Raw genomic sequence first — 27,637 nt, 5'->3', positions numbered from 1 at the left:
TGGAAAGAGGGATCATCATGAGCAATTAAATGTTCATTTATTTTAAATAAAATGTCAGTTGTACCATTAAAACATACTGTAACCTTCAGAACTAATTAATTATAAGAGGAAAAAAAGAGGAAAATAGTCATAAGTTAAACCTTAGGGAACAAAATATTAAAAAAACAAAATAAATGAAGTACAGTAATATATATATAAAAAAGCAAATTACATAAAAATAATACAATAAAATATACTATTTAAAAAATCATGATAAAAGAATACAACCGCTTTAAGAAAAGAATTAGAAAGTGAGTATTGCATGCAAAATTAAAGTGTGTATATGCCATCTATTTTTGCATCATTATTTAATTGTAACCTAAACAAAAGGAAAATAATGTTCCTACTCATCGATATAGATCTGACCTCTACTGCTTTGCAAAGGCTTTAACTACACATAAATATGCATTATTGTGGGTTAATCTAGATATCATTCATTTTAAGAATAAATGTAGTTTATAGCAGACATTTGGCATAGTAAATACTGCACTGCTATTATATAATACTGAGTTCCTTTGAAAGTTGGTACTATTAATATAAAGCAATTCACAGCGACTTGGTATATGAATAATGTTTGTAAATATGCAAGGCCCTGTTTAAAACCATTACAACCACTGAAAATACCTTGTGGATCCAGTTTGACCCAACGAATATTGCTCTACAGACTGACATCGGAGGGTCACAAAAGGGCTTTTCACACTGCACTTATCCCCCGGGTTAACGTCATTCTAAACCCCGCTTTTAACCCTGGGTAAAGGAACGCTTCACACTTGTAATTTAGAAGTGAGGTTATGAAACCCTGCTCTGGAACGCTTTTGTGGTATTAAAGGGTTAGTTCAACCAAACATTAAAATTTCTGTCATTAATTACTCACCCTCATGTCGTTCCACACCTGTAAGACCTTCATTCATCTTCGGAACACAAATTAAGATTTTTTTGATAAAATCAGATGGCTCAGTAAGGCTTCCATTCCCAGCAAGATAATTTACACTTTCAAACGCCCAGAAAGCTACTAAAGACATATTTAAAACATGTCATGTGAGGTTCAATCTTAGCGTTCTGAAGTGATGAGAATACTTTTCGTGCACCAAAAAAACAAAATAACGACTTTATTCAACAATATCTAGTGAAGGGCGATTTCAAAACACTGGTTTCTGAAGCTTTACAAATCTTTTGTTTCGAATCGGTGGTTCGGAGCGTGATCGCAAACTGCCAAAGTCACATGATTTTCAGATTCGTTAAGCTTCATGAAGCAGTGTTTTGAAATCGCCCATCACTAGATATTGTTGAATAAAGTTGTTATTTTGTTTTTTGGTGCACTAAAAGTATTCTTGTCACTTCATAACATTAAGATTGAACCACTGTAGTCACATGAACTGTTTTAAATATGTCTTTAAGTAGCTTTCTGGGTGTTTAAAAGTCTAAATGAACTTGCTGGGAATGCAGGCCTCACTGAGCCAACGGATTTTATCAAAAATATCTTAATTTGTGTTCTGAAGATGAATGAAGGTCTTACGGGTGTGGAACGACATGAGGCTGAGTAATTAATGACAGAATTTTCATTTTTGGGTGAACTAACCCTTTAACTGCATTGCGGTGCCAAATGTGTACAGTGTGAAACGAAGCAGTGTTACAAAGTTATAGCTAGATGCTTAGTAGCAGACAGACAGTGTGCCTCATATTCAAATGGCAGAAACACCGCACGACACACTGTATAAATAGTAGGCTATGTTTTTGAGGGAGAAAATGTAAAATGGTGACAGAAAACATGCCAATTCGAGTCAGGAAGAGAGTTTCATTCTTACCTAGTTTGAACAATCCATTCAGAACAAACTTGATATTACAGTCGATAATATATAGTATGAGGATATGCAACACTAGAGCCTTTATGTAAACAGGTCACGTGCAGCGTTCGCCCAATCAATGACACTGACACAGCAAATATGCAAATAAGAATGTTAACTCAGGGTTTAGGAATCTACAGTGTGAAACATCAGCTTATGAATACCCAGGATTACTTGTTAAACATGAACCAAGATTACCCAGGGTTTAGAATGACCCAGGATTAAAACATATTTCAAATGTGAAAAGCCCTAAATAGTCTTGTTAATACCAATAAATGTTTTCAGTATCACATATTGGCTCAACATATTCCTCAACTATTTGTTAGCATTTGAGATGTTTCTTGTTGGACATATCGTTCCATATTCTCAATATCTCCTCTGGTGAAATCTGATGTACAGTCAACACTTTTCGGTAACGGCACAGACTATAGGTCATTTTCCAGTGATTGAATGCATTGTTCTGGAAGGGCTGAATGCCTAGTTTCCGCAGGCACAGTCCCACGTACACATCCTCCAGATGTAGGAGTCTCGTATGTAGGGAGGTCTTATAGAGCAGCTCCGCCATGTCTCCGGAGAACACGTATCCAGTCCCGGAGCAAAAAGGTGGGTACCTGCTATCAGGGTAGAGATCTCTAGACATGAACCACTTGCTGTGAACATCACGTATGGGTCCTCCGTTTATCACGTGACCCGTGAAAAAGCGGCGCCTTGGTTTGGTGTTGGGTCTCAGCAGGTTAAACACTAAATTGTCCATGTTGACAAATATATCACTGTCTGTTTTCATGACGTACTGTGCATTTGGGCAGAATGAGGACACCCACCGCATCCCCATGAGAGTCTTCAGGGTCAAATTGTGGTAGGAATCCACAAAGTCCTCGACTAGGATGTCATGGAAGATCTGGCTTTCTTGTTCCACCATCTGGTTGAGCACAGGTTCAGTGTTGTACCCGAGAAGAAACAGCGTCACAATGCGAACGTCGCTGAATATGTTCTCATCTCCCCACGTCTCCCGGATCGCCTGCCGGGCGTCAAACTCCTTGTGGTTGGTGCTGATGAGGAGCACGAGAAAGGGCGTTGTGCCTTCACATTTTTTGGGTTCATTGATGAGGAACTTGAAATTGTGTGGGTTCAGAGTACGCGTGCGGATATTGCTGAACGTGTCGTTCTTCGAGAGCCGCGGGTGCGGTTTGCGGGCGAAGGTCATCTGACCCACGTAGGTGGTTGAGGGCCGGGAGCCGCTGAGATACCACAGAGCGCTGGCCCAGCAGACCACAGTCAGCAAATACAGGCATGACACCTTGGATGGCATCTCGTCACTGGCTGGATCACCTGTCAATCACACGTGTTCAGCCCACAGGCCAATCACGTGTAGTTATTTGGAAAACATCGCTCAACTGAGCACAAACCATCCATTTTTGATGTCAGTGCTGGTTTAGTTTTGTTTAGAAGCATTCGTTCTGGAAACACGAACATTATTTAATATTTCCTCACGTACCAAATGCCACCGATCATCTCTTGTTATTTAAAAGGATATTAAGCAGTTATTAATAAAGGACAAAGGCGGTGTTCTCTTTACTCATTCTCATTCTAGATCGGTGGTTCTCAACCAGGTGGACGGGACCCACATCAGCAAACGTCCAAGGGATAAAATGATTCAAATTAATATATTATTATTGTAACATTTAATAAATTAAAATAATCTAACGTTATTAAAATGCTTAAAAATACATACAATCAAGTATCAATAAGTATCTCTGTTTGTTTACAAAAAAGATTAATAACAAGAAAGCATTAGATAAAGAACCTCTGTTCTAGAAGCTTCTAAACTATTCCAATCTGCTGAGATTTGCATCCACTTTCTTATGATTGACCTTCTAATCACTGTGGGTCATCGCTGCATTGCGTCTGTTCCGACATCATTAATAAAGCATACAGTTTAGGGTGGAGTGGACCGAGATGCTTCTCAGTTCAGGTGCAGCAGGATGTCTCTTTGTCTGTATGTCACAGAAAGCCAAGCTGTCCTCTTTGCATTTGAGGGGTGTTTGTCTTCACAGATCCCACTTTTAGGCTAAAAGCGAATCTAAAGTAGAAAAACAGAGAAAATGTAAATGAATCTGAATGTCTTACAGTATGTAGCCTACTGTGTGTACACACACACACACTGTACTGATATCACATGATCATCATTCTATCTTTAGCCCTCTCAGCATATTAGGTTCTTCAGTTACTGTACTGCATCTGATTTATTAGACAGATAATTCAATAAATACAATACTTACTAAAATAAACTATGCACAAATAAATTTGTTTGAATTAAGGCTGGTGCGCACTGCGATTTTGGCCACGATTTGGACATCTGAGACAAATTTTGCAAATTCTAAAAGACTCCTATAAGCCCAGCCTAAAATCTGTAGTCTCTGATCGCTAGTTTGACATGTTCACCGACAGCCGATCAAACTTTACCTCCGACGAAATTCTGGCAGTGTCAGAAGATTTGGCGCACAGTCCTGCAGTGTGACTTCTCCTACGACAAACGTCAAATTGTCTTTTGTCGTTTTCCAAGACAAGCCATTATCAAAATTAACGGTAGAGATTTCTTTGTTAGCGACCATTTCAGTCCGGCGTGTAATGCAGCTCACTGTCACCGAATGCGTGTGGGTTGATGATGTAAAAGTTTTCATGCGCGCGTCCGTTTTTAACGCGTCTTACACTCTGACATAAATGACAGCTGAGATCCCACAGTGTGACATGAGGATCATGTTCGTACAGTCTGACAAGCAACAATCCTAAAGGACTATTATAATCGCACTATTATAAATGTGCACCCGCCTTTAGACATGTACAGTATCTTATGTACTTCAGTATAATCTTTAGAAAACTATGTGTAGCTATATAAACTGTAGCCTATGTTTTTCATCGAATAAATGTTTCTTTTTAGTTTTATTAATAGTTATGTACATTACACCTTTATGTCATCTTATGTTGTTAAAGGGTTAGTTCACCCAAAAATGTAAATTCTGTCATTTATTACTCACCCTCATGCCGTTCCACACATGTAAGACCTTCGTTCATCTTCAGACACACTGATTCATTTATGCTCCGATGCTTCCTGAAGCAGTGTTTTGAAATCGGCCATCACTAAATAAGTTGTTATTTAGTTTTTTTTGGCGCTCCAAAAATATTCTCGTCGCTTTATAATATTAATATTTAACCACTGTACTCACATGAACTGATTTAAATATGTTTTTAGTACCTTTATGGATCTTGAGAGAGGAAGTGTCATTGCTCCCTATGGAGGCCTCACTGAGCCATCGGATTTCAACTAAAATATCTTAATTTGTGTTCTGAAGATGAACGAAAGGTCTTATGGGTGTGGAACGGCATGAGGGTAAGTAATAAATGACAGAAATTTCATTTTTGGGTAAACTAACCCTTTAAATTAATGTTTACTGCGTTATTTTAGCATGTGTCACCATTATGGTGTTTTGTATTTGTGTGTATGACACCAGGCATGTACCATATTTCCCTTATGTATGGCTTTCTCACTACCCACCTTAGTTTTACGGAGGTTGTCGGTATATTATAAAGACCTTTTTTTTAAAAACTAAAATTCACTGATATGAAAGGTGCAGTATTTAATATTTTCTCTCCGCTAGAGGTCGCTAGAAGCCTATTCAAAAGGCGTAGCTTGATGACGCCAAGTTTAAGCGCGGAATCTTGGGACATGTGGTCTTCACCTCAACGGTTGGTGGAAAAGAATAGGGATAAGACTCGGGAAGAAATCATGTACATGGATGCGATTATTAACGTTACTGTAGTATGAAGCAGAGAAGGAGCGAGTGTTGTGGAGCTGAACGAAGCCGCTGGAGCGATTGAGCAACACACCCCACACGAGCAGCGGGACTTTATTATGACACAGTCGCTGGCGCCGCTTCCGCTTTCCGGTCATTAATATGAGGTAATGCAGCTCTGTTTATCATTTGAGAGTGTTAAAAATGATTTTATAACGTTACTCTGTGCGTTCACTCGGCAGCTGCTGCGAGACACTGTTGCACACTGCAGTAAGATAGATTGATTTTAGTATATCATATTAAATGCTGGATGGCTTGTGTTGATAAATATCATGCAATTAATTTTAAAACGTAGTTTAGTTGGAAACATTTGGTATATTATAAGTACTCAAGTGAACAAAATATATAACACTGGCCTAGTGGTTTTTGTATATTTTACTGCAAAAATATTACATATTGCACCTTTAATTGGAACATTGTGTAATTTTATATACTTACACACACACACACACACACACACACACACACACACACACACACACACACACCAATCAGACATAACATTATGACCACTGTCAGGTGAAGTGAATAACACTGATTATCTCTTCATCACGGGACCTGTTAGTGGGTGGGATATATTAGGCAGCAAGTGAACATTTTGTTCTCAGAGTTGATGTGTTAGAAGCAGGAAAAATGGGCAAGCGTAAGGATTTGAGCGAGTTTGACAAGGGCCAAATTGTGATGGATAGACAACTGGTTCAGAGCATCTCCAAAACTGCAGCTCTTGTGGGGTGTTCCCGGACAGCAGTGGTCAATAACTATCAAAAGGGGTACAAGGAAGGAGCAGTGGTGAACTGGCGACAGGGTCATGGGTGGCCAAGGCTCATTGATGCACGTAGGGAGTGAAGGCTGGCCCGTGTGGTCCGATCCAACAGACGAGCTTCTGTAGCTCAAATTGCTCAAGAAGTTAATGTTGGTTCTGATAGAAAGGTGTCAGAATACACAGTGCATCAGTTTGTTGGGTATGGGGCTGCATAGCCGCAGACCAGTCAGGGTGCCCATGCTGACCCCTGTCCACCGCCGAAAGAGCCAACAGTGGACACGTGAGCATCAGAACTGGACCACGGCGCAATGGAAGAAGGTGGCCTGGTCTGATGAATCACGTTTTCTTTTACATCACATGGATGGCCAGGTGTGTGTGTGTCGCTTACCGGGGGAACACATGGCACCAGGATGCACTATGGGAAGAAGGCAAGCCAGCGGAGGCAGTGTGATGCTTTGGGCAATGTTCTGCTGGGAAACCTTGGGTCCTGCCATCCATGTGGATGTTACTTTGACACGTACCACCTACCTAAGCATTGTTGCAAACCATGTTCACCCTTTCATGGAAACGGTATTCCCTGGTGTCTGTGGCCTCTTTCAGCAGGATAATGTGTCCTGCCACAAAGCAAAAATGGTTCAGGAATGGTTTGAGGAGCACAACAACAAGTTTGAGGTGTTGACTTGGCCTCCTAATTCCCCTGATCTCCAATCGAGCATCTGTGGGATGTGCTGAACAAACAAGTCCGATCCATGGAGGCTCCACCTCGCAACTTACAGAACTTAAAGGATCTTATGCTAACATCTTGGTTCCAGATACCACAGCACACCTTCAGGGGTCTAGTGGAATCCATGCTTTGACGGGTCAGGGCTGTTTTGTCAGCAAAAAGGGGGCCAACACAATATTAGGAAGGTGGTCATAATGTTATGCCTGATTGCTGTGTGATTGTATGTATATATATATATATATATATATATATATATATATATATATATATATATATATATATATATATATATATATATAACAATAATAAATTGCACATTTAAAAAGAATACTTTTTAATGAAATTCCCTACAAAAATACACATAAACAGATGGTGCTGGTATTACGGGTGGGCCTGTAAGGCAGACCTGGTGAAAATATCTATCTGTCTCTATTACAAAATTGCACTTCAGCAGATATTTTGCACCTGAAGACACAAAAGACGACAAACAAACAACATCAGCAGCAATTGTCTGGGAAGGATTCCAACAGCAGATCCAGACGGCGATTTGCGGGCTCCTCCGCTCCCTCTGAACCTCACTTGGGAGAGAAAAGTGACTCATCTTTTTTTTCTGGCCTGTTGGTAATGTTTCTATGAACCTCGATTAACCTTGGTTAGATCCAAGAGCAACTGGGCCACTGCTATGTTTTCTGTATAAGTCAGTATAAAGCATCTTCAGCACATAAGAGACCAGGCATAATTTGCCACACCAGTGTTATTTTAACATTAATACACAGTACTATTATAGTTTTTGTTAATATTCTGCATTTTTTCAGTTTAAATATCTACCGATAACAATGTCAATAAATAAAATATTTTGTTCCAATATTTGAATAATAAAGGGGTACACACTGAATGCAATTTAAGTCCCTTTGGATAAAATAATTAATTAAATATGATTTAACATATAAACAGTGCATGTAAAATGCCCGTTAAAGGATTAGTCCACTTTTAAATACACTTTTCCTGATAAATTTACTCACCCCCATGTTCATGTCTTTCTTTCGTCAGTCGAAAAGAAATTAAGGTTTTTGAGGAAAACATTCCAGGATTATTCTCCTTACAGTGGATTTCAATGGCTACCAACAGGTTGAAGGTCAAAATTACAGTTTCAGTGCAGCTTCAAGGGCTTTAAACGATACCAGATGAGTAATAAGGGTCTTATCTAGCGAATCGATCTGTCATTTTCGAAAAAAATACAACTGTTTATGCTTTATAAACAAAATATCGCCTTGAACGTACTTTCCGCTTCCGCATTCTTCATAACGCTTACGCTGAATGTCCTACGCCTTCCCTATTCAAGTTACGGAAAAAAACGAAACTGCCGCCGCGTTCGTTCCGTAAGTAGAATAGGGAAGGCGTAGAACATTCTGCGTCATTTTGACCTTCAATCTGTTGGTAGCCATTGAAATCCACTGTAAGGAGAAAAATCCTGGAATGTTTTCCTCAGAAACCTTCATTTCTTTTCGACTGACGAAAGAAAGACATGAACATCTTGGATGACATGGGGGTGAGTAAATTTATCAGGAAAAGTGTATTTAAAAGTGGACTAATCCTTGAAAACAGCAGGTTTTTGCAATGTAAAAAAAATTTAATAAACATGAATCAAATTAGAACATTAGCACCTTTAATGGAAAAATGAGTACCTATGCAATGCTACAGAAAACCAATACAAATATAAAAGTGAAAAACTTTACATTGTAATTTGCAGGCAGACTTAGAAATCTATGAGAAACGGATCCAAATGCAGCTTTACTTTAATGAAATAAACAAAGGTCACAACCAGGTAAACACAAGAAAGCTCTGAGACAAAACAGAAAACTACTACACACAATGTCCATGGAAGGACAACAACCAACAGATGAAGCACAGGGGTATATACACCGAGATTAACAAGATAACAAAACACACCTGGAAACAATCAGGGACTAATCATCACCGGGAAAAACTACAACAAACTACAAACGTGGCACTCGGGACAGGAATTAACATAAAGGTCCAGGAACAAACATGGAGAATATTATGACAAAATTAACCACATAAGTGTGCACATCTCCACAAGACTGGAGTAATGTCCGCTAAAAATTCAGCTTTTCCATCACAGGAATAAATTACATTTTAAAATACAATAAAATAGAATACATTTATTTTAAAATGTAATAATATTTCAAAATATAACAGTTTTTACAGACAGACAGCACTTTCTAATATAGGTCTACCTGTCAAATCAGGAAGGTGGTTACAGGCATTTGTTAACATGTTTATTACTATGTGTAACAAATGTAGGTAGAAACAGCAGAGGACTCTGGGAGAGAGAGAGAGAGAGAGAGAGAGAGAGAGAGAGAGGGGGTTGGGGCTAGAAGGCATACAACTATGGTCAGACTGTCCTACCAGAGCTTACTTGACATGCGCGCATCAATATTGCATCATTTTTTGTCACGCTGAACAACAATTAATTACTGCATTTGCATTATTGTAAGGGTAGGTTTAGGGTTGGGGTGGGTGTAGACGTTAATAAAACACAATCTGATAAGTAGCAAATATAATTTATTGTTATTTTATGGCAAGGTTTTACATCACTTCTGGCCATAGCTGTATCCATTCTAGCCACAACCGAGAGAGAGAGAGAGAGAGAGAGAGAGAGAGAGGGCAGAATAAATGGGCAGAGACTAGTTGATTGATAGATAGAATGATGGGTTTTTGGTCCTAAAAATAAGACTGGCTTATACAAGAGTCTCCACGATACAAACAGAATATTTTCTTGATTCCCCCTTCTTTGCATCAGATCAACACCGGCCTCCCTCTCCTTTTCTTTTAAAAGGTCAGATACATGCAAATACTGCAAATGCCACAGCTGAAGAACAACCTCTGCAGTGATACACATTACATACTGATTTAGCAAGTCTGTACTTTTTCCTGGAATAAATGTGTGTGTATGGTCCTAGTAAACCCTACATTATGGGGACAAAACATCCCCACAAAGATAAAAGTGATAAATATAGTGATTTTTTGGAAAATGTAAAAATGCAGAAAGTTTTCTGAGATGGGTAGGGTTAGGGGATAGAATCTACTGTTAGTACAGTATAAAAATCATTGTCTATGGAAAGTCCTCACAAAACATGAAAACCCAACATGCGTGTATGTTTTATGGATGATCACACACATGCACACCAACAAACTTTGATTCTTTTCAATTTTGCCAGTCACAATCATATGTAACAGCCATCTTGATGCTCCAGTCTTTCGTTTAGTATTCTATTTTCAAGTGATGGTTCCATTTTGGTTTTCGGAAAAAAGCATCTGTCTTCTGTTGCCATGGGACACTCTGCTGTTGCCATGGGGCACCCAGTCAAACAGTTCTGAGAACAGTGATTAACCTTCAACATTGTACTTGGACAAAACTAAGTATAGCATCACCCCTATGAATGTTTGTGTGTCTCTCTCTAGCAACAGTAAATTTGCATACAGTATGCATGAAATTGTTTCTGGGTCATTAATCATATATATCAGGGGCATTTCCTCCGAGTAGGCAAGGGAGGCAGTGCCTCCTCAAAAAAAAATAGGATGAGAAAATAATCCATATTACATATAAAACAACACAAATATTACAAATTATGACATTAAAAAGAGCGCAAGTCATGCGTATTTCTTAAAGGTCCCGTTCTTCGTGATCCCATGTTTCAAACTTTAGTTAGTGTGTAATGTTGTTGTTAGAGTATAAATAAAATCTGTAAAATTTTAACTACTATTTTACTACATCTCTCTACTTCCTTCTTTAATGACGTCACTAAAACAGTTTTTTGACTAACCTCGGCCCACAGGAATACACAAGAGTTGCGTTTGTAGAGTGTGTTTGTCGCCATGTCGTCGAAACGCTGTTATTTTCATCCCGCAGTCCAATCACCGGGTCTGATTCCGGCTCAAATTGATAGGGTAAAATTAAAGACATGTTTACAATAACACTGAGCGCGTGCATCTCCATGTTATGGTAAGAGGCGTGACCTTTCTGGGCAAGATACTGCTGTCGAATCACAACACAGGAACCACTGGCACAATCAGAACTCGTTACGTATTTCTGAAGGAGGGACTTCATAGAACAAGGAAGTCATCAGCCCGTTTTTATCATAGACAGTTTTTATGACAGTGGAAAGAGCGGTATACAGATAAGTAAATTATGTGAAAAAATACTGTGTTTTTTTACACGCGAAACATGAACACATGTTATATTGCACACTATAAACACAATCAAAGCTTCAAAAAACCACGAAAAACGGGACCTTTAAGGAACACTGCCCAACAGCGACACCCGCAGGTGAAGTTACACAGAGGAGTCATGCTTTACAGTCTATGGAGGCATGCCTCCCTTTCCTCTCATAGAAAACCATTTAAAATCATCAGACCCCCGGCATGCGGTGGGTTTTGTGGGGGGTAATTGAGAATGAATGGGGGAAAGTCACGTGAGAGGAGGCAATGTCACCATCGTGCTATGATTGGATGTAATTGGTTGTGATTAGATATGATTGGCTTGTGCGATAAATCCCGCCTCTTGTTGACGTGCGCGTTCCGCGCTTCAGTTTGACTGAACAAATAATGGCGTCAATCGGAAGACTAATTGAAAAGTAAGTAAACCGATCACAGTTAGATATCACCGCTTTATGTCACGTCAAAATCAAACTTGAGATGGACTGAAAGTGATGACTGAGGGGTTTTTAGTGCAATCAGTTTGGTGAAATTAAAAATACAATTCGTGTCTGTGACAGACGGTGTTTAAGGAGCATGACTGATGATCCAAAATATCCTAGGTTGACAATTAAAAAGAAAAACCGCAATACACAAATAATATATATTGTTTATATTATTATTGCCTTTAGTTATTATTTTGGAATGAATGTAGAAATGCACAGGAATTGAGGGGCAGTTGCTCTGAAAAAAAAAGGGCACTCCCCTATAAAATTACAAAATAGAATTGTATTGACCGAATTGTTTTATTTTTCATTTTTTCTTTTTTACTTGAATCACAGTTAAATAGTGTTTTGACTAACAACCCAAGTATTTTAAAACTTGTAATTTCTAAAGTAGCAATTTCTCGGGTCGACAACTTTAACTGCTCTTTCGCGCTCTGGCTGAAGGGCGCGCAGCTCTTGTCATATATCACAACTATGTGTCAACTTTTTCTTTTAAGGTTTCAGTAATGCACATTAAAACAATATATTTAGAATTACACACTACAGACATTGAAGGAGCAATAACAATCATAAAAATTTGCCGAATGTATTCATATCAGACACACATAATGCCTAAGTAACCTCATTTCTTCCAGAACACCTTGCATATATTTCGGGAGAAAATGATGAATTCACGCTGTAAATCACTGACAGGACTCTGCGATGCGGGGCATAAGATGGCGGCGCCCATCTCGTATATATATATATAAAGGCTAAACGACAAAACACACTACTTACACATATTTGAGGATCGGAATATCAGATAGTTGATAACATGGTAAGCAGTTTGTGAATATTTTAAATAAACAAGGAAAAACAAAATAATAGCGATCCATCTGTCAACAGTGTTATTGTGGCTGCACTCACGCTCGTGACACGCATGACGCGTCGCTATGGAAACTTAAAGGCAAACGTTCTAAAATAACGGTGCCTTAAGAAAACTATCTGGGGGACAGTTGAATATTTTAAACTCACGTCGAAAGGGTTAATGTGTGATTCTGTAAAGGTTTTTCACGAGATACCAACCTTTCGCGAACTTGCTTCCAACACTCGTTCTCATGGAGGCCGGTGTGCACGGAGGGAGGGGCTGTGCGCGCGCGAGTATGTGAGAGAGACCGTGAGTGAGAGACCCAGCTGAACGTTTGCTCTATGAAAGACATTGACAAAGACGAAAACTAAGGACATTTAATCTATAATTTTAATTTTATTTTATTTTAGTATTTCGCCATACACACATTACAGTTTTGGTTAGTTATCGTTTTTGTAAAGCCTCTTTTTTATTATTCTTCGACGATGTTTTTTCCCACCTAGTTTTCGTTTTTTCGTTCGTTTCGTTAACGATTATAACCTTACTCACCTTTCCGACAACGTTAAGTCGTCTCACCCGACAACCGCGACATTCTAGTGCCGCTCATGCAGGCTCAGCTCAGGTGCCGGTCGCATGCAGCGCTGCAGCCACGTGAACAGAGTTTACCCTTCCCCTACTGACTTTCACTTTCGACGGGTGCCCGAAATGGAAGTGAATGAGGCTTTGCGATTTATTTTTTTTATCTAGGCCTACGTGAAATTCTGTAGAGATTTTTTTTCCACCTCGGAAGGGCAACGTGAGTCAGAAGGGCATATGGGCAGTTGCCCGGGCAACCTGAGCAACCCCCCTGTGCATTGGAGAAATGCATTGTTAATATAAAATTACAAAATAGAATTGTATTTTGTTTCATTTTTTCTTTTTTTGGTGTACTATAAAGTAATGTTTATTTAACAAGGGAGATGTGTCAACTTTAAGAGTAATGCACATGAATTTACATTGATTCATAAAAAAAAATGTGCCTCCTCATTTCAGAACACCACTGCACGCCACTGATATATACAGTATATATATATATATATAATACTGAGCCGGTGTTCAGACGTAAACTCTGAACTGCGTTCACTAGGTCAACTGCATATGACAAATTGGTAAAGTTGTTATTAGGGGCCAAGCACCGAAGGTGCTTTAGCCCCTATTGTATCTGTTAGATTCATTATTCTTCTTCTTCCCCAATGGGAGTCTATGGCAGCCCTATCAACGGAACATGAGAAAATGATGAAATTTGGCAGACTTGTAGAGATGCTCATGAAAAGTGATTGGACCAAATTTGGAGTATGTAGAACCGACTCTATAGCGCCACCACCAGTTCAAAATTTCACTATTCTAAAGGTTATAACATTTGAACCATTTGCTCTAGAAAAAAGTAATTTAGTACATCTGATTTGTCTCGTCATGCTGATGCTATTCAACATTTTACATTAAGTCTCCGCCCATTACAGTAGCAGCCATTTTGAAAAGTACAGTATTCCGTTTTTTCGCTACTCCTCCTTCAAAATGTGTCCAATTTTGTCCAAACTTTGATCAGATGATCTTTGGACTGAGCTGCACAGAAATGACTGAACAGAATTTTTTGACCTACTGGTAAAAAAAAAGTTATGATGTCATGAAGTTAACGAGGTGGACCCGAAATTGCTATAGAGGCTGTATCTCGGCTAATCTTTGAGCAATCAAAACAAAAATTGGTACACTTGATCAAGACCATGATCTGAGGTTCCATGCCAAATTTGGGAACAGCGCCACGTAAAGGTCATGAGATCTGGAAAATTGCTATATTGGCCAATAACTTTTGAACAGTTTGTCAGAAAATCAAGATCTTAGTGTCTATGGATTCCTTGGGCCATGCCAAATCCGTGGATATTGAATTTGTCAACATCGGATGAACCATGTGTCCGCCATTTTGGATTTTGTCATAAATTGCAATATCTTTTAAATAATTTGACATATCTTTGCAAATATTGGTATGTATGACCATCAGAAGGTCCTGAAGGTACCTGAGAAGTTTCAAGACAGCGCCACCTACTGTTCCACAGATATAATGTTTTTTGCAAAAACGCTTATAACTTTTGAAAACATTTTCCAAAATGTTTCCGTTTTATTCCCTGGCGAATGCCAATTCCAACGATGTGTCATTTGTCATTTTCCTTAAATGTACCTGTCCACCATATTGAAATAAATGAAAAACAGTTTTTTTGCTACTCCTCCCACAAATTTTATCCAATTTTGTTCAAAATCAGCTCAGATGATCTTTGGACCGAGCTGCATAGAAATGACTGAACGGATTTTTGATATTCGTTACCGTTCCCGAGATATTCATCTCTGAATGTGACCTTGCTTGTTTCTTGACTTATGCTAGTTAGCTTAGCACGCTAATTGCTTAGCATGCTAACCAGTTGTCATTCTTTTAAATGTGGCTCTTCGGCTATTAAGTTAACCATGAGATTAATTAGCATTAAGTTAGCTTAGCATGCTAAGTAATGCTTTTTTTGTAAATTCTTTCTTACACTAAAAGTTCTCTTCCACAGCCTGTTGAATGTGCATCCTCAAGTAGCTCAGTGTGTAAAGCCAGATACCTGAAGAGCTTTGTACCCCAAGATAGTGGGTTCGAATCCCAGGTGGAGCGGTTTTATGAAATTGTGTTTTGATTCCTTTATTGCCTCTTGGATTAGAAATAAATGCTTTTTGTTTCATGCTGTGTTCATTTTCATCTAAGCTTCTGTACATTCTGAGTTCATTCTCGCCTGTAATTCTGAACCAGCTGTTTCATGTTTGTTAATTTTCTGCTGTTTTTCCTCTTCCTGCTCCGTATTGCGCTACAGCATGATGAGCTGCAGAATGATCTAAAGTAAAGTCATTAAATATAACATTCAGTGCAGTTTTATAAAAAATCTTCATTTTGAGTCCATTTTCACATAAACTAGTGAACTTCGGCAGTTGTGTAAACATTCACTTGCTCAGTGGTGCAATGAGATGATAAATAGACACTGGACTTGCAGGTTGTGGGTTTGAATCCTGTGTGGTGCAACTTTATACAATTGTGTGTAGTGAGTCAATTTGATTCCTTTTTCCTCTTATTTCTTATTCTGTCCATTTTGAGTTCATTCTCACCTCTACTTCTGAACCACCTTTTATTTCAAGTACATACAATTTGTGCTCTTCTTGCTCTGCATTGCGCTACAACTCAGACATTTGAGTGCATGAAATGTATGCTGTGTTCCTCTTCGTTGTGAGTTCATTCTCATGAACTACTGAACTCTGACAGCTGTATGACACTGTCTGCTCAGTGGCGCAAAGAGTTGAGTGACAGAATCATGATTCAGAGATTGTGGGTTCAAATCCCACGTGGGGCGACTTTTTAAAATTGTTTGTAATGTTGTCATTTCAATTCCTTTATCATTCCAAGAAGCTTCTGGTCATTTTGAGCTCATTCTCACCTGTCCTTCTGAACCAGCTGTTTTTCATGTACATTCAATTTCTGCTGTTTTTGCTCTTCTTGCTCCGCACTGCACTACAACTCTGACATTTGAGTGCTTGAAATGTTTGCTGTGTTGCTCTGCTTTAAAAGCTGCTCTTTTTGCTGTGCTGTTCTGCCTGCAGTGTTGCTCAGCATGGTGTGCTGTTCTGTTTGCAGTGCTGCTCTTTTTGATGTTCTGCTCTGCTTGGTGTGCTGCTCTGTTTGCTGTAGTGTTCTGCTCACAGTGCTGCTCTGCTTACTGTGCTGTTCTGTTTGCAGTGCTGCTCTGTTTGATGCTCTGCTTGGTGTGCTGCTCTGTTTGCTGTGCTGTTCTGCTTACAGTGCTGCTCTGCTTGCTGTGCTGTTCTGTTTGCAGTGCTGCTCTGTTTGATGCTCTGCTTGGTGTGCTGCTCTGTTTGCTGTGCTGTTCTGCTTACAGTGCTGCTCTGCTTGCAGTGTTGCTCTGCTTGAAATGCTGCTCTGCTTGCGGTGCCTTCGGTGCTTGGCCCCGCATTGCTGCTTGCAGCTATATTTTTTGTTTTGTTTTTGCACACAAAAAGTATTCTCGTCGCTTCATAACATTAAGGTTGAATCACTGTAGTCACATGGACTATTTTAACGATGTCTTTAATACCTTTCTGGACCTCAAAAAGTGCAATGATGTTGCTGCCTACGTGTGCTTCAGAAACCCTCGGATTTCATCAAAAATATCTTAATTTGTGTTCTGAAGATGAACGAAGGTCTTACGGGTTTGGGACGACATGAGGGTGAGTAATTAATGACAGAAATTTCATTTTTGGGTGAACTAACCCTTTAAATGTACTTAAAGAGAATATTTCATGAATCTTTCTTAAAGGCACAGTATGTATGTTTCGCAACGCTGTTTTATTTGTAGGTTAACACTAATGTAAGCCACTGGGAGACCGCAGATGGCCGTCATTCACTGTATTGCATTAATAGAAAGCCAGTTAATATAAAGATTTGTAATGCATAGTCTTTTTCCAAAATTAAGTTTTAATAGTATTTTTGTGCCATGACCATGGGGGTGGGAACATGTGTGACGCAGCCATGCACACTCATAGGCCGTCTCATTATAGCAATTAATGCAGTCTTCTGTTTGAGAAGCACCCATAGAGCAAAAGAAGCACATGACATGATCACATGAGGGGTGCTGGAATCACATGACATGACAAGAAACATGACAATGAGAAAACATGACAGTGAACCAACAACCATAACAGACCTGACAGGAGCACAATCACCCAATTCTCCAATTTCTTTCATTGTATAGAAGAGCAATGGACAGTTACTGTAGATGAGAGTCAATACCATGATTACTACATTTTCATTTTTGGGAGAACTGTCCCTTTAAGAGTGAAGGAAAGAGATACTGAGGATATATAGTTTGTGTTCTTACATATACAGTATATTCTAAATAGTCTTAGCGGCATAACTGTTACAAACTGCAAATAACAGGACAGGCAGCTGAATAGTGATGGATGGGGATTATGTTTTAGACTCAGGCAGATGTAATTTGATTGGATTCACAGATTGAGTTAGCTTCCACTGACAATTACTGCTACTATAACTACATTTAGCTATACTAAATGAACTGCCAAAAAAAAATTTCATCAGTATTTTTGTTTTGTTTTGTTTTCCAGTAAAAATATCTAATCATATTACAATCTTAAAACAAATATATATACTTAAGCAAAACTGTACTCAATATATTTGTCTTACTTCACTGGCAAATATTCTTTTATTGTTTTTTAATTAAAAAATAAAAAGTAAGAAAAATGAACGTTAAAACAACTCAGTCATGGTCAATGTTATCTTCTCTCTCTCTCTGTCTGACTGACTCAGTCTGTTATGAAAGGAAGTAAATAATGTCTGCTGGAGACTAAACCATATTTCTCGGTTCAATGGCTGCATATTTGTCATGTGTATAATTGTGTTTGCTAACGTAAGGCTTTCTGTGATTTACTGATCAATAAACAGATGGCCGGCACTGCTTCTCTCACTAATGATAAATCTTGAGGCAGTGTGCGTATGTATTATCCTTCCTGGCACTGGCTTCAGCAGTTTTTTCTATTTATATTGTCCATTCAAAATAAACAAATAACAAAAACATAATAGAAAAATAGACATTATATAATTAAATTATACAACATGATATACACTAATTATACTCTAAAACCCTTCTAAAAATGCACGTGTTCCAATTCGACAAAATGTTCTTCCCAGGATTATTCAATTCAGTTGATGAGTTGGAATCTGAATTGATTTGGCCACGTTTCACAGGATGTTTAATTGTAATAGTCATGGCATCAATTTGTAGGCCAAACCTGGATGGCTAATTCTCCATGGGATTTGCTTCAGGAAATTCCTATGGGATTTTAGAACGGTTGTAAAATCAGTAAAATCAGGTTTGTGGTTACCAAATGAGATTTTTTTGTTCTACAACATAAATTACACAGAGTCATATCTAAAATGTGAATTTGGATGCAGCTAAGGTACTAATAATGTGCTAAGCTGTATAAGGACTTCTTCATAAGCGTCATAAGCTTTTTAAAGGTCCAGCGTGTAATATTTAGGAGGATCTATTGACAGAAATGCAATATAATATACATAACTATTTTTGTAGATCATTACAAAATGAACCATTATGTTTTATTACCTTAGAATGAGCCATTTCTATCTACATACACCGCAGGTCTCCTTACATTGAAGTCGCCATTTTGCGCCGCCTGTTTCTACAGTAGCACTAAACGGACAAACTGCTCATTGCTTGACTGGCTACTCTCTTCTGTCTCAGACAATATCTTTGTCCTGTGTTGGCCACCGTAGCTTCTCTATGTGCTTTGAAACAGAGGGGTGAGAGGTGGACTGAGCCGTTGGTTGCAATTCGCAACCTCACCACTAGATGCCGCTAAAATTTTGTAACGCCACACCAGCAGAGGGAGCCTTCACCCAAGTACTGACTGTAACCACTCCCTCTGCTAGCTCTGCAGCGATGTCCGGTTTGGCAGCCATATAGCCTAGCCATGCAAAACAGTAGGTGCGAAGTATTGCCAATTTTACCTGCCTTACTGAGTGTTCATTTACCATTGCCTGTTATTTCTTGTGTATGACCCATTGCCTGCCTTCCTCGTTTCTGTTATTGGATTTCCCTTTGGACTGGACTGTTTTGTTGTGAACTTGACCTTTGTCTGCTTTCTCGTTTATGATTATCTGCCTATCGATTTGGTTTTTGATTGCACTATCTCTAATAAACTTCTGCATATGGATTCTAACTCGGCGTCAGCCTCCACCTCATCACAAATTTACACACTGCACCTTTAAGTCTTCATATTGTGTGCCTCCATTTGAAAACTCTGAGGTAAATTAGAGTAAAGTAATCTTAATTAAATATGTGCATTACAATACATCAAATACATGTAGGTGGTTTTTCAAACAAAATCAATTATTAACATCATCTAATGTTTTAGGAAATCAACAGGAATTTAAAGGATTAGTCCACTTTTAAATAAACTTTTCCTGATAATTTACTCACCCCCATGTCATCCAAGATGTCCATGTCTTTCTTTCTTCAGTCGAAAAGAAATTAAAGTTTTTGATGAAAACATTCCAGGATTATTCTCCTTATAGTGGACTTCAATGGGCACCAAACAGTTGAAGGTCAAAATTAGTTTCACTGCAGCTTCAAATAGTTCTACACTGTCCCAGATGAGAAATAAGGGTCTTATCTAGTGAAACCATCGCTCATTTTCTGAAAAAATTGAAAATTATATAAGTTTTAACCATAAATGCTCATCTTGAACTAGCTCTCTTCTTCTTCTCTATTAGAAATCCGGTGGTGTAGACTCTGCTAAGCGTATTACTGCCCTCCACAGGTGAAAGTTTGAACTAATTGTTATATACTACTGAACTAGCATATTGCATATAAACATTAGTTCAAACTTTCACCTGTGGAGGGCAGTAATACACTTAGCAGTGTCTACACTGCCGGAATTCTAATAGAGAAGAAGAAGAGAGCTAGTTCAAGATGAGCATTTATGGTTAAAACTTATGTAATTTTCAATTTTTTCAGAAAATGAGTGATGGTTTCACTAGATAAGACCCTTATTTCTCCTTAATTTCTTTTCGACTGAAGAAAGAAAGACATGGACATCTTTTATGACATGGGGTGAGTAAATTATCAGGAAAAGTTTATTTAAAAGTGGACTAATCCTTTAAATAGTATCCTAAATTAAATTTCTGAATGGTGCACACATTTCTCGTAATGCACTATAAGGGTCATTGACGAATAAGGTTTTTAAAAGTGTAAAAAAACCTAATGGAGATACAGTATAATTAATTTAGATTATGTGGTTTTTATAATCAATTAACACTGCTTTTGTCATTTTTTAGAAGATGGACAAAATTTGTCACCAAAAAAGTCATTCGGTTTAACCAAAATTTCGGTTTTACCGAATGACGCTTTTAGTCTTACCGAATGATGGTATTTTCAAACAATGCTAACAGGCTATCTAGCTAGCTAGCAAAAGGACAATCAATCATTTCATATTTAGTACAAGTTTTTAAAATATTATAACATTTTCCATGTTTTATAGCTGTTGTACCGAATGACCTGATGTTTCGGGACATGCATATGAGCAAGTGAAAACATGGATTTTTCAAATAGTTAAGAGAGAATTAGCTACTTTGCTTCACGACCATGTGGTCCTTTGCAGGTGTCTGAATGATGTCACATCCTGTCACATGATATTGACCGCATGACTTGACCCAAAATGGTCCCTTTATATTGGTTACTCCGAATGACATGAAATTTATTTATTTCTCCAGACATTCTTTCTCAAAACAAAGCAACGATTTCTACACATAATTTTAATACCATTTTGCATTATGTTGATTAATGATGTTATAAAATCATGCCTTAATAAAAAATATATACATTTATTACATTTTAATCTATTTTAATCACAATTGTACTGGCCTTTGGACGGTTAAACCGAATGACCTTTTGACACTTCAAAATCTTTAAAATACCTTTATATGTAGCAAAATATAATTAAAACATTTTGGATTCAATAAAAGAGATCTAGTTGTACTACATACTTTGGATGTCATATCTTTGTTTTTTATTATTATGAAGGCCTTTGGACAAAAAAATGACCCGCCATGTCATTGACCCATAAATAAAGCTACATTCACACTAACAATCAGAGATGAATAAATATAAACTCCATCAATAGCTGCTGACACATTTACATGTTTACATGTAGTTACCAGGTTTACCAGGGAGTTTGTTAAATACAGGAGTCAAATACAAAGTGAATAAAGCAAGAATTGTGTATGATTGTTTAGCATATTGTTAGTAAATAATATACAATGACCTCAGAGAATGAAAAAATTAACACATTAGCCCCAAAGTCCATTATTTTGAATCTCACATTTACATTTTTGCAGAGCTCTAGTTTCAAATTTTTAAATCCAATGATATGCAATGAACCATAGAGTCTCAGCAGGCGACAAACGTTTCATGGTCAGGAGCACTTTCATTCTGTCTCAATACTGATGAATGTATTTTACATTCTTGGTAGCATATTGGGTTCTGTCTAATAACTGCTTTGATATACATCAGAACTGTTTCAACTGCACTTCAGAAATCTCCACTATTTAAATATTTATGTGGATAAGAAATGCTTAAACAAGAAAATGTAAATGGTATGCAAGTGGGTTTGTTTTCCCTCAGCTCTGAGAGAAGCTGCTCTACTTAGATAGAAATCACACACACACACACACACACACACACACACACACACACACACACACACATTTGTTTTTGTGAATTGTCGGGACATTCCATAGACGTAATGATTTTTATACTGTACAAACCATATTTTTTAATCACCCTACACCAACCCTACCCCTAAACCTACCCATCACAGGAAACTGTGAACATTTTTACTTTCTCAAAAAACCTCACTCTGTATGAATTATAAGCCTTTTGAAAAATGGGGACATGGAGTAATGTCCTCATAAGTCACCCTCTCCTTGTAATACCTATGTCATACCATGTCATTATACAAATTTGTGTCCTGAAACGCACACACACACACACACACACACACACACACACACACACACACACACACACACACACACACACACACACATTGTTTTTTTATGTTTTATGGGGACTTAATGATGTAATGTTTTTTATACTGTACAAACTATATATTCTATCCCCTAACCCTAAACACAACCCTTACAGAAAACTTTCTGAATTTTTACATATTCAAAAAAAGAAAAAAGAAAAAAAGAACATGATTTAATATGATTTTTATAAACTGTTTTCCTCATGGTCAAACAAGGTCAAAAATTTATGGTATTACTATCCTTGTGGGAACATTTGGTTCCCACAATATTGGGTTTACCAGAACGATACACACACACGCACACACACATACACTACTACAATGACATTATATTACCAGTGCTACGGTAAAACTCATTTGTCAGCTTGAGAAAATCAGGGAAAATACATATGAATGGGAATTTATACCTCTCACTTCACAATAACTATGAAATATCACTATAAAAGTAAAAACACACTAACAGATGTGATCAACATGGAGAAAGTATAATTTTAAAGTAACTCACTTACAATACTGTATGCACTATATCATTCTGCTATAAATGTGGAGCTCAGACAGAAACCTTAGGAGCTCAGACAGATGTGCTATATCAGGGCCTCAGGGTGAGGGACATGCGCTATTAAGGGTCCTAAATATTTACTGTAAGAGTCGAGTTTAAGTCATGCTCAGATACCTTTCGGAATGTCATGCTAGATCACAGGGATGAGAAAGCTTAAAATAGCAACATTACAACTTTAAGGTATCCATGAAAGTTTCTTGATTATGCAGGAGGCTGTAATTGCTATAGCTCAGCAGAATTAATCCCCAAAAGCACATAATCGAAAGCATGCCAACCACCCAAATCATAAGAGCATGCCAACAGCCTCATGAATAAATAATCTCTCTCCACTAAACAAAAAGTAACAGACTGACAGAGGTCAGGTGTGTAGGATGGCCTCCATTCAAACTGCAAAATATGATGCATAGCAGTACTCATTTCAAAAAGCTCCATATAAAGTACACTAGGCACAAAACACAAAATCCTCAGCATTTCCTTCATAGTACAAAAATATGGCCTCCAGGCAGGGGTGTAGATCTCATTTGAACACAAAACTGTCTTCACAATATTGATTATACTATTGACAATTTGTTGCTTTCCTGTGCCGTCCTCGCCCTAGGATCTACACCACTGACTTAAAGGGATAGTTACTCACCCTTATCTCGTTCCAAACTTTCTCTCTTCTGTGAAGCACAAAAGAAGATCATTTGAAAAGAGTTTTTTGCCCATACAATGACAGCCAATGGGGTCTAATGGAGCCCCGCACATGACATGCAGGAAAAAAATAGTAGACTAAATCGAGTGCAGGCTTTACTAAGTCGTTCCCTCGATTTATAAATCGTGCGCAGGATTAACTAATTTGTTAGTAAATCGTGTGCATGATTTAGCAAATCGAGGGAATGAAATAGTAAACCATGCGCACGATTTATTATTCGAGTGAACAAATTGTAAATCATGATGAACATGATTTATAAATTGAGGGAACAAAATAGTAAATCACGAGCATGATTTATGAATCGAGGGAACGAAATAGTAAACCATGCGCACGATTTATTAATCGAGTGAAGGAAATAGTAAATCATGAACATGATTTATAAATCGAGGGAACACAATAGTAAATCATGAGCATGATTTATGAATCGAGGGAACGAAATAGTAAATCATCCACACGATTTAGCAAATCGAGGGAACGAAATAGTAAATCATGCACACGATTTAGCAAATCGAGGGAATGACTTAGTAAAGCTTGCGCACAATTTACTTTTTTTCCTGCATGTCACATGCGGAGATCTGTACAATTATGAACCAATTTCAAAACATTTTTATAGTTTTGTAATGACATGAGTGTGAGTAAATGATGACAGAATTTTCATTTTGAGTAAGATGAACTATCCCTTTAAAGCCTCATCAAATACCAAAACACTTTTCGTTTATAGCCTATAGCTTTTTAATTCTGCCGATTGTATTTAGGCTTTAAAATTTGTGTTCATTTATGAAGATTATCATGATGAACAAAATGTGTAAGAATTATACAGTTTTGTTGGTCACAGAGCTTATTTTCTGCAATAATCCAAAAGCCAAAGGAAAAATCCTACTGGGTTTTGGTTGAGGGAACCAGACTGGCTTACAAAAATAGGCTTATGTTATCACATTATTTTTAATAATTTAGAGATTTTAATTTAGAGACTATATTTGTAGGTTTGAAATCAATGTTAAGTGAACTTGACAGATGTGATGTATTTATTTGTGTTTAGACTTACACTGGATTAGTGTGATTAGTACCTCTGGTTATTATTCATGAGAAGGCGTGGCCATTACCCTTTAAAAAGTCAAACTATAATCCAGTCTAACTAAAGATTAAGTACTAGTATTACCTGATAAATAATGAGGCCTACTAGTAACACTGAAATAGGTATCAGCGATAACTGCAATAGTTAAGATACTAGTCAGTAGTGAATAGTTGTCAAAATAGTGAATATTTATAAAAATCATTTTGTCAGTTACCAGTGACAACTGAACAGTCACCTGTCACTAGAGGGGATAGTGACTAGTAGCAAAGGAGGCTAGTTTTTAAATAATAATTACTAATAACTAATAGATACTAAATGGATTAAATAGATAGTAGTAGTCTGCTGTTGGAAGTACTAGTCTATTTTGTGTAGTTACTAGGAACATAATAATACTAGCAACAACAGTTACAAACTGATTTTCGTCTAAAATCGCCAAAGCTTAACTTTGTATTATGACATTTATTTGGCCTATCATAATCTCTATATTTTATAATATTTACAGATGAAAATGGATGTATGCTGGTCTCCTGATAACAGATGACAGAATATACGCAGAGACTGCTTTATGCATCGCTCCTTTCACCCAAAACCCCGAAAATAACATCACATGACTCATTGTAGCGCTGCTCCTCTCACCTTAAAGAACAGGACGCTCTGCAAACGCAGATGCTCGACACACGCGGTAAACTAAAACGAAGCAATGCGAACCTACCTTTTCGGTCAGATTATCTGCCTTGGTGAAATCCAGCCATTTGTCTGCAAAGCACAAAGCGAACGGACTGTGTAGTGAACGAGGCGAATGGTTGCGAGGTGGTGCGCTGCAGCGGGTTATACAGCGCTGTCCAATCAGCAGCCCGCAGAAGGAGAACCAGTGCCAGCCTACCGCCACTGCTCATTTGAACAACCTACACCCTCCACTTCATACTGCAACTGCAACCTCTCTCTACAAAGCCATAGGTCAAGATGTCGACTGCTTTTGATAAGGCAAGGCTGGTAACTGAATTAATTTCACTGTAAACGGTAAAATATTCATTGTTAAGTTACCTGATAACACTTGGATAGTTAATGTAGCCTATAAATATATTAAAGTTTCATGACAATTCTAACTATTGTAGCCTATATTAATGCATTCATTTGTAAAAATATAAAATGACATCTATCTATATAAAGTACAGTAGCTTAATAATAATCATAACTCACCTTTGCTATAAAACTGTAAAAACATTGTTCATAAACATTGCATACCCGCCATTTTTTCAGACAAGTAGCCTACTTTTCCAATGTACAAGGATACATAGCATACAAGTAGTATTTTTTTTCTTTTAAAAAAGTGCATGCTGTGGATTAAGTGTCTCTCTACATCCCCAAATGGCCATCGGTGGACACCTGCTCCAAGGTAAATAATGCAATATCTTTTAAGCAGTATATTGATTCTGGTCATTGTAGTCATGTCGATAGTCTCAGCCTCAGACGTCACGCCCATGGACCATTGGCTGATGCATATGGCCAAAGTCCCTTTAAGACAAGTCATTTCACTCGGCGGCCATTTTTGAAACACCTCTCAGGCATGCAAGTGCAGCTCCTATCTCTTTGAATGGGTAAACAACAAATTCTCCAAAGCTGTTTGCCAAACTTTCGATTAAATTTCATATTTGAAATCACCAATGAAATCTGAACAACTTTCTCAGAAAGTTTGTTTCTAAATGCTCGAATCATGACAAAAAAAATGTATTTTCCAGGCTGGATCAAGCTAATGCGCATGCGCAGTCCTAAATGCGCGTCTCTTGTGCCTCATTTCGGAGGCGAGCGTCTGACTGTTTCTATAGGAACCGGAGCTTCAAACAGCCGTTGCAGTGATGTGCATCGGTGATTGGCTCTTATTTAGAAGGCAGGACTTATTCCGCCATATTGTGCGTTGCACTTTCTCCCATTCAGAACAGTACGAGTGACGCGTCTTGTGTTATTCTATAGTCTTTGATATGGCACACTTAACTGTAAACACTTCAGGAGTTTCGAAGTCGTCATCTGGTTGGTTGATTTCAGGATGCCCAGGAGACGTGTATGTTGCGTTCTTTAACGGTCTGCCTGGAAACAAATGCCGTGACGCCAAACCACCTCGTAAAAGAAGAACTCCGTCATGTTTACAATTGTGACAATGAGGCTTACCAGGATCAACTAAACACTGGATTTGTATGTGATGTTCGTGGCTCCACTGTTGCAGTAAACTTGCACGTTCTTAAATAAATAATTTATTAGATGCACACCGGTCTTTTACCTTTCACACCCCTAAACATGAGACGGAACAAAGTGAACTGTGATTGGTTGCGTTACATGTCAGTCAAAGGTTCTCTTGGGCGGTCCTTGGCCAATGAAAGCTGTGATAGAGTCCAGACCTTCTGCTGTGAGTCAAATTGTCATCTGATTGGATGAATGTTCTTTAATTGTCCGTATGGAAACAAAGCCATTGTGATGCCAAACCCTCTTATGGAAGAAGAAAGCCATCTTGTTTACAACTGTGACAATGAGCACATATCAGGATCAACTAAATGCTGGATTTTAAAAGTATGTGAAGTTCACAGCACCATTGTTGCAGTAAATTTGCACAACGTTCTTGAATGAATTGCAATCTGGTCTGTTATTGTGGGGACATTGGCTTTACATCTTCATGCCCCTAAACATGATGCTGAACAAAACAAACTTGATTGGTTGCTTCACATGTCATTCAGACATTCTTGGGCAGTCCTTGGCCAATGAAAGCTACTATGGAGTCCAGACTTTCTGCACACTCAGAAGGTCTGGCTATGCGAAATGTCGATAACTAAATACACTAGTGGATCAAAACCTT

The 27,637-nt window shown here is 38.0% G+C and overlaps 1 protein-coding gene across 3 annotated transcripts; it reads right to left on the bottom strand.

The window, feature by feature from the left end:
• Window positions 1-1,559: 1,559 nt before the first annotated feature.
• b3galt1a (UDP-Gal:betaGlcNAc beta 1,3-galactosyltransferase, polypeptide 1a) lies at window positions 1,560-26,169 on the bottom strand. Of its 3 annotated transcripts, XM_048200774.1 has the most exons (3): window positions 25,505-26,169; window positions 23,658-23,685; window positions 1,560-3,963 (listed from the first exon to the last, which is right to left on the bottom strand). In XM_048200774.1, exon 3 carries the CDS (start codon window positions 3,190-3,192, stop codon window positions 2,206-2,208), a length of 987 nt encoding a protein of 328 aa, XP_048056731.1. In that variant the 5' UTR covers window positions 3,193-3,963; window positions 23,658-23,685; window positions 25,505-26,169; the 3' UTR covers window positions 1,560-2,205. The 3 variants fall into 3 exon arrangements, with proteins under 3 accessions (XP_048056731.1, XP_048056730.1, XP_048056732.1); XM_048200773.1 differs by lacking the exon at window positions 23,658-23,685; XM_048200775.1 differs by lacking the exons at window positions 23,658-23,685; window positions 25,505-26,169 and adding an exon at window positions 4,347-4,930.
• Window positions 26,170-27,637: the final 1,468 nt, after the last annotated feature.

The sequence above is a fragment of the Megalobrama amblycephala genome, linkage group LG8 (genome assembly GCF_018812025.1).
Source record: "Megalobrama amblycephala isolate DHTTF-2021 linkage group LG8, ASM1881202v1, whole genome shotgun sequence".
Lineage (NCBI taxonomy): Eukaryota > Metazoa > Chordata > Actinopteri > Cypriniformes > Xenocyprididae > Megalobrama > Megalobrama amblycephala.
The sequence above is the reverse complement of the archived record's forward strand: the minus strand, read 5'-3'. Positions and strand labels throughout refer to the sequence as shown.